At 36.4% G+C, this 6,394-nt stretch overlaps 1 protein-coding gene across 2 annotated transcripts in view; it reads left to right on the top strand.

The window, feature by feature from the left end:
* The window catches only part of LOC115971753 (ABC transporter B family member 11-like), a 50,403-nt gene extending 46,190 nt beyond the window's left edge, over nucleotides 1–4,213 (top strand). For both annotated transcript variants that reach the window (XM_031091780.1, XM_031091781.1), the window contains 7 exons: nucleotides 155–680; nucleotides 784–1,057; nucleotides 1,566–2,446; nucleotides 2,638–2,904; nucleotides 3,022–3,285; nucleotides 3,390–3,683; nucleotides 3,832–4,213. In XM_031091780.1, the coding sequence (XP_030947640.1) occupies nucleotides 155–680; nucleotides 784–1,057; nucleotides 1,566–2,446; nucleotides 2,638–2,904; nucleotides 3,022–3,285; nucleotides 3,390–3,683; nucleotides 3,832–4,188 (2,863 nt within the window). In that variant the 3' untranslated portion in view covers nucleotides 4,189–4,213. The remainder of the gene's footprint in view (nucleotides 1–154; nucleotides 681–783; nucleotides 1,058–1,565; nucleotides 2,447–2,637; nucleotides 2,905–3,021; nucleotides 3,286–3,389; nucleotides 3,684–3,831) is intronic.
* The last annotated feature ends 2,181 nt before the right edge of the window (nucleotides 4,214–6,394 follow it).

Below are 6,394 nucleotides of genomic sequence, written 5' to 3' on the forward strand. Positions count from 1 at the left end.
TATTCTCATTGTACCTAATAAATGGAAATTTCCTCCTGTTTTTGTTTCATAAAAAGCAAGCAAAAAATTTAAACATTCAGATTGGTATTTGTACATCTTAGTTTCTAAATTATTCGTCAGTCTCTCATTTTTTGATTCCATATGGATATTTCAGGTCTCTAGGACAGGCATCTCCCTGCATGAGTGCATTCGCTGCAGGACAAGCTGCAGCATTTAAGATGTTTGAAACTATAGGGAGGAAGCCAGTGATAGATGCTTATGACACAAAGGGAAGGACGTTAGATGACATTCATGGAGATATAGAGCTAAGGGATGTTTATTTCAGTTACCCAAGCAGACCAGATGAACTAATATTCAATGGATTCTCTCTTTCTATCCCAAGTGGCACAACTACAGCTTTGGTTGGACAAAGTGGAAGTGGGAAGTCAACAGTCATTAGTCTGATAGAGAGATTCTATGACCCTAATGCTGGCGAAGTTCTTATAGGTGGAATTAACCTCAAAGAATTTCAGCTCAAATGGATTAGAGGGAAAATTGGTCTTGTCAGCCAGGAACCTGTGTTATTTGCATCCAGCATTAAGGATAATATTGCATATGGAAAGGATGGTGCAACTATTGAAGAGATAAGAGCAGCAGCTGAACTAGCCAATGCTGCTAAATTCATTGACAAATTGCCACAGGTTCTGATTTTCAGTCAACTTGATTACACTGTGGGACCTTGTGTTCATATTCATTATCAGAAAACTTGTTGATTTACTTCAATAATTTGAATTTCATTTCCAGGGGCTAGATACCATGGTTGGTGAGCACGGAACACAGATGTCTGGTGGACAGAAACAGAGGATTGCCATTGCAAGAGCAATTCTGAAAGACCCACGAATACTACTTCTTGATGAAGCTACAAGTGCACTTGATGCAGAGTCTGAAAGGATAGTGCAAGAGGCATTGGACAGGATTATGGTCAACAGGACAACAGTCATTGTTGCCCATCGTTTGAGCACAGTAAGGAATGCTGATATGATTGCCGTCATTCATAGAGGAAAGATGGTTGAAAAAGGTACCTAATAACTATAGCCATTGATTTCTTTTTTAAAATTTATTCTCATGTGGAACCAGTATCAAAGTGTGCATCGAACCCTGGTTTATAGTAAGTACTTGGTAATAATTTGTTATCATGACCAAAACATATCACAATCTCCCAAGTGTGAATTTTCTTTAATTGGAATGAGGATATATGTAGAAGCCCTCATCAATCTGTATTATGGGAATTGGTGTATGTCCTGGATATTGTCATCAAACATCAATTTTTCGAAATTCACAAATGATTATAGAAGTTGCATAATTGAAAAAAAATAAAATGAAAAGGACTATTTTTTTCTTTTTTTTTGAGAAACAGAATGAAAAGGACTTGCTTTCTTATACTATCATGCTTTATTTTTTCCTAATCAATTTTGGAATCTTAAACTAGTCTTCGTTACAAGTAATTATTGGATCCCAGATTTCACATACTGATGTGCAAGAAGATGGTTGACTTATACTGAGTAATGTTAATGTCACTTGATCAGGCGCGCACTCAGAACTACTCAAGGATCCTGAGGGAGCATACTCTCAGCTTATACGCTTGCAAGAAGTAAACAAAGGATCAGAACAAGCATTAGATGATCGAAACAATCCGGAAATTACTGTGGAATCATTCAGACACTCAACTCAAAGAATGTCAATCCAACGATCCATAAGTCGAGGATCATCTGGAGTGGGAAACAGTAGCCGCCACTCATTCTCTGTATCATTTGGTTTACCTACAGGAGTTAATGTACCAGACATTGCACGGGCAGAAACAGAATCCCCTTCAGTACCTACAGAAGAACTTCCAAATGTTCCACTCAGCCGCGTTGCCTACCTTAACAAGCCTGAGATTCCAGTGCTTATAATTGGAGCTGTAGCTGCAATCCTCAATGGCGTAATACTTCCAATTTTAGGATTCCTAATTTCCAGCGCTATCAAGATATTTTTTGAACCTAATGGACTAAAAAAGGATTCAAAATTTTGGGCAATAATGTTTATGCTCCTTGGTCTGGCATCATTTCTGATGAGTCCAGCACGATCATACTTCTTTGCTGTGGCTGGGTGTAAATTAATCGGACGTATTAGAGTAATGTGCTTTGAGAAGGTGGTTAACATGGAGGTTAGTTGGTTTGATGATCCTGATAATTCAAGTGGTGCAATTGGTGCAAGGCTCTCAGCCGATGCAGCATCAGTGCGTGCTTTAGTAGGGGATGCACTTGGTCAGATGGTAGAAAATATGGCTTCAGCGGTTGCTGGGTTGGTCATTGCCTTTGTTGCTTGCTGGCAGTTGGCTTTTATTATCCTGTTATTGATTCCTCTAATTGGAGTTAATGGATTTATTCAAGTGAAGTTCATGAAAGGATTTAGTGCAGATGCAAAGGTATGCTTTAAAATTAATGCCTTTTCTATGTTACTATGTTTGATTGCACCATGCTAAACATTCTTCAAGGACAGACTTGAAAAAAGTAGAAATTATATCCAAGAATGATAATGTTGTAGAATTCTTTACAAGTAAATTTTAGTATTTGTGTTAAAAAGAATTTATCAAGATGTAAATTTTAATTTTTACAGATGATGTATGAGGAAGCGAGCCAGGTTGCAAATGATGCTGTTGGAAGTATAAGAACTGTTGCTTCTTTTTGTGCTGAAGAGAATGTGATGGAATTATACAAAAGAAAATGTGAAGGTCCGATGAAGACTGGGATACGGCAAGGACTGATTAGTGGAATAGGATTTGGGTTATCTTTCTTCTTATTGTTTTCTGTCTACGCAACTAGTTTCTATGCTGGAGCTCGACTTGTTGAGGCTGGCAAAACAACATTCTCAGACGTTTTCCGGGTAAATATTCTTCGCATGTTTTTCAAAGTTTTTTAGAAGAAATTTGACAACTTCTAGAGAATGGTGAAATTTACTCATACAAAATTAACTTTGAAATTTTGTATGTATGCTCTACAGGTTTTTTTGGCCTTAACCATGGCAGCAATTGGAATTTCTCAAACAAGCTCCTTTGCTCCTGATTCTAGCAAAGCCAAGAACGCCGCCACTTCCATATTTGCAATATTAGATCTGAAGTCAAAGATAGACCCAAGTGAGGAGTCTGGCATAAAATTGGATGATGTAAAGGGCGAAATTGAGCTTCTTCATATAAGCTTTAAGTATCCTTCTAGACCAGATATTCATATTTTCCGAGACCTCAACTTAAAAATTCATTCTGGCAAGGTAAAGTTTAATTATAGGATTGTATCTAAACTTCCATTTCCTTTTCGCAAGGAGCATTTCATTTAAAACGTACTGATCAAGTTATTGTTCTAAACATCTTTCAGACGGTTGCCCTTGTCGGAGAAAGTGGTTGTGGAAAATCAACAGTGGTCTCACTTTTACAAAGATTTTATGATCCTGATTCAGGCCATGTAACACTGGATGGTATTGAAATTCAAAAGTTTCAACTCAAATGGTTGAGGCAGCAAATGGGGCTTGTGAGCCAAGAACCAATTTTGTTCAATGACACTATCCGTGCCAACATTGCATATGGAAAGGAAGGAGATGCAACTGAGGCAGAAATTATATCTGCATCAGAGTTGGCCAATGCCCACAAATTCATTAGTAGCTTACAACAGGTTTGAGCAATACAAATCATTTTTCAAAACCCATCTCATTTTCATTCACAAACCAAGTCCCTCTATTAAGACACTTATGGTGGATAGCATTAACTTGCACATGTGCTTTAATCCTTGTCTCACAAGTTTTCAAAATTGCAAAATGCAGGGTTATGATACCATGGTAGGTGAACGAGGAGTCCAATTATCTGGTGGGCAAAAGCAACGTGTTGCCATTGCACGTGCCATAGTTAAAAGTCCAAAAATATTAATATTAGATGAAGCTACTAGTGCACTAGATGCCGAGTCTGAGAAAATTGTTCAAGATGCATTAGACCAAGTCATGGTTAACCGGACTACAATAGTTGTGGCTCATCGATTATCCACAATCAAGAATGCTGATCTAATAGCAGTTGTTAAAAATGGTGTAATAGTGGAGAAAGGGAAGCATGAAACTTTGATTAATATCAAGGATGGATTTTATGCCTCCTTAGTGGCACTCCACACTAGTGCTTCAACCGTTTGAATTATTTTCTAACTGTTCTCTTCTCTTATCGAGGAAGACATGCAACATATATATATATATATATATATATATATATTTTGATAGGAGGAGATGCAACATTTTAATTTTCTATGTAACATTTTTGTAACTAAATGTATCTTACACTATCATGCATTTTAAATTGTATTTTGAAAAATCAAGTTAGTACAATTTTTATTTTGAGTGAAAAATGAGATTTTTATTTTATTTTTTTTTATTTGAGAGAGAGAGAGAGGAGTGGAGATAATATCAGTTAACAGAATGGGTTGACAACCATTTATTATCTGTTTTAGGTTTAAAAAGATATCATTTGATTTCTAATCAGACGACACATGAAGTATTTTTAAGTTTGGTAGGAAACAATATCTAGAAAAGATTACAACTAAAAATCAAAATATTCCTTCATTTTAGGTAAACCCTATCTTAAATTTAAAACAGATCTTTATTTAAAACTGGAAAAATGAAAGCAAGCTGATCTGACAAAACTCTCACATCTTGCTCCACTCCTAATCACAAAAGATGAAGAGAGTTTTTATCTTCACTTGCTTTTTGTTTACATCATTTCTAATAGCTAGTTCTGATCTTTCACCCTCAGAGTCACCCACATACTCACCCTCAGAGTCACCTTATGGGGGTTGCTCAGATTTAATATGGGATTTGGTAGATTGCATGTCTTATCTAAGTGATGAAAGTGAGGTGACAAAGCCAGGCCCTGATTGTTGCACTGCGTTTGAATTAACAATGAATACCGATGCTTCGTGTATTATAGAAGCCACAAAGATCGCTCCTTCCTATGATATTAATTTGAATGTTACAAGGGTCATGATGATGCCTGAAGTTTGTCGTGATGGTAAATGATTTGATCTTTATCTTGTTTTGCATACTAACATTTGCAAATTTCTACTTATTTAATGTGTTAATGAGTTGTGGGGTTTTATATTTTTTGCATGCAGTTTCCTTGCCTAGGACATTAAGAGCTTAATAGTGATGCTCACGTCTTTTTTTTTTGGTTATAAAAATTAATTTTTTGAGATTTTTTTTGGTATTGTTAGAAAAATGCAGTTTCCTTAATATCATTCAAGGCATTTTTTTTTTTAATAAAAAGATATGAACTGCAATTGATTTTCAAATAAAGGAATAAATCAACAGTGAAAGTTAGTAATATTTTATTAATTAACTTTTAGAGAAAAATAAAAATAATAATAACGAAAATTGTATTTGGTTTACAAAAATTAGCTCGTCAATCCCTCTCTCTTTGGGAATGCATTGTGCCTATACTGTTTTGATTGTGTGTAATTAACTCTCTTTTGAAGAATGAAATTAAAATAAATAAAAATTTTACTAGTTTTGAAGCAGTGTTTTCAAATTCTTAAATTATAATAATATTATTTTCATATTTGATATTAAATTGTCATTATTGTTAAATATTAGCAACGCGATGTGTTATACCATATTGTGTATGCTAGAATGGATGCGGAAAGGGGAAGCATAGAATAGGAACACTGAGAACACGAGGGTTACGTGGTTCAGCCTTGCGGCCTACATCCACGGAGGAATCCCTTAAGGGCTACATCTTTATTATGTATAAGAGTGTAGTACAATAACTTCCTGTGTTACAATGAACCCTAACATGAGTATATATAGACGACTAAACCCTAGACTACTAGTATAAGCAGGAATGGGCTTGGGCCTATTACATTGGGCTAATATGTCTAATATATATCTCTAACACCCTCCCTCAAACTCAAGGCGGAAGCTCGATGAAGACTTGAGTTTGGATAATCATGAGAAGATCACTTGGAGATGCCTTGAAGAATGCCTTTGAAGAAACCATAATGAAGAATGTGTCAATTGACTAATTTCGGAGCTTCAAATGAAGAAACGGAGGCCAAAATCGGAATCTACGCGAAAAACTGAGCAAGATAGGCCCTTTTGGAAATTTTGACTTTTGGTCAAAAGTCAACGCAAAAAGTCAAAAGTCAAAGTCAACACAAAAAGTCAACAGTCAAAGTGCTCACGGGTCAGATCCGGGTGGTCCGGGTCGGGTCGGTCCGGGTCGTGGTGCTGACGAGACGACACTGCTGACGTGGCTGATGACGTGTCGCTGACGTGGACTAGGGCTGACGTGGATGTGCTTGCGTGGCTGCTGACGTGGATTGATGACGTCATCTGATGACATCAGCAGTAG

Source organism: Quercus lobata, chromosome 12 (assembly GCF_001633185.2).
Source record: "Quercus lobata isolate SW786 chromosome 12, ValleyOak3.0 Primary Assembly, whole genome shotgun sequence".
NCBI classification, from domain to species: domain Eukaryota; kingdom Viridiplantae; phylum Streptophyta; class Magnoliopsida; order Fagales; family Fagaceae; genus Quercus; species Quercus lobata.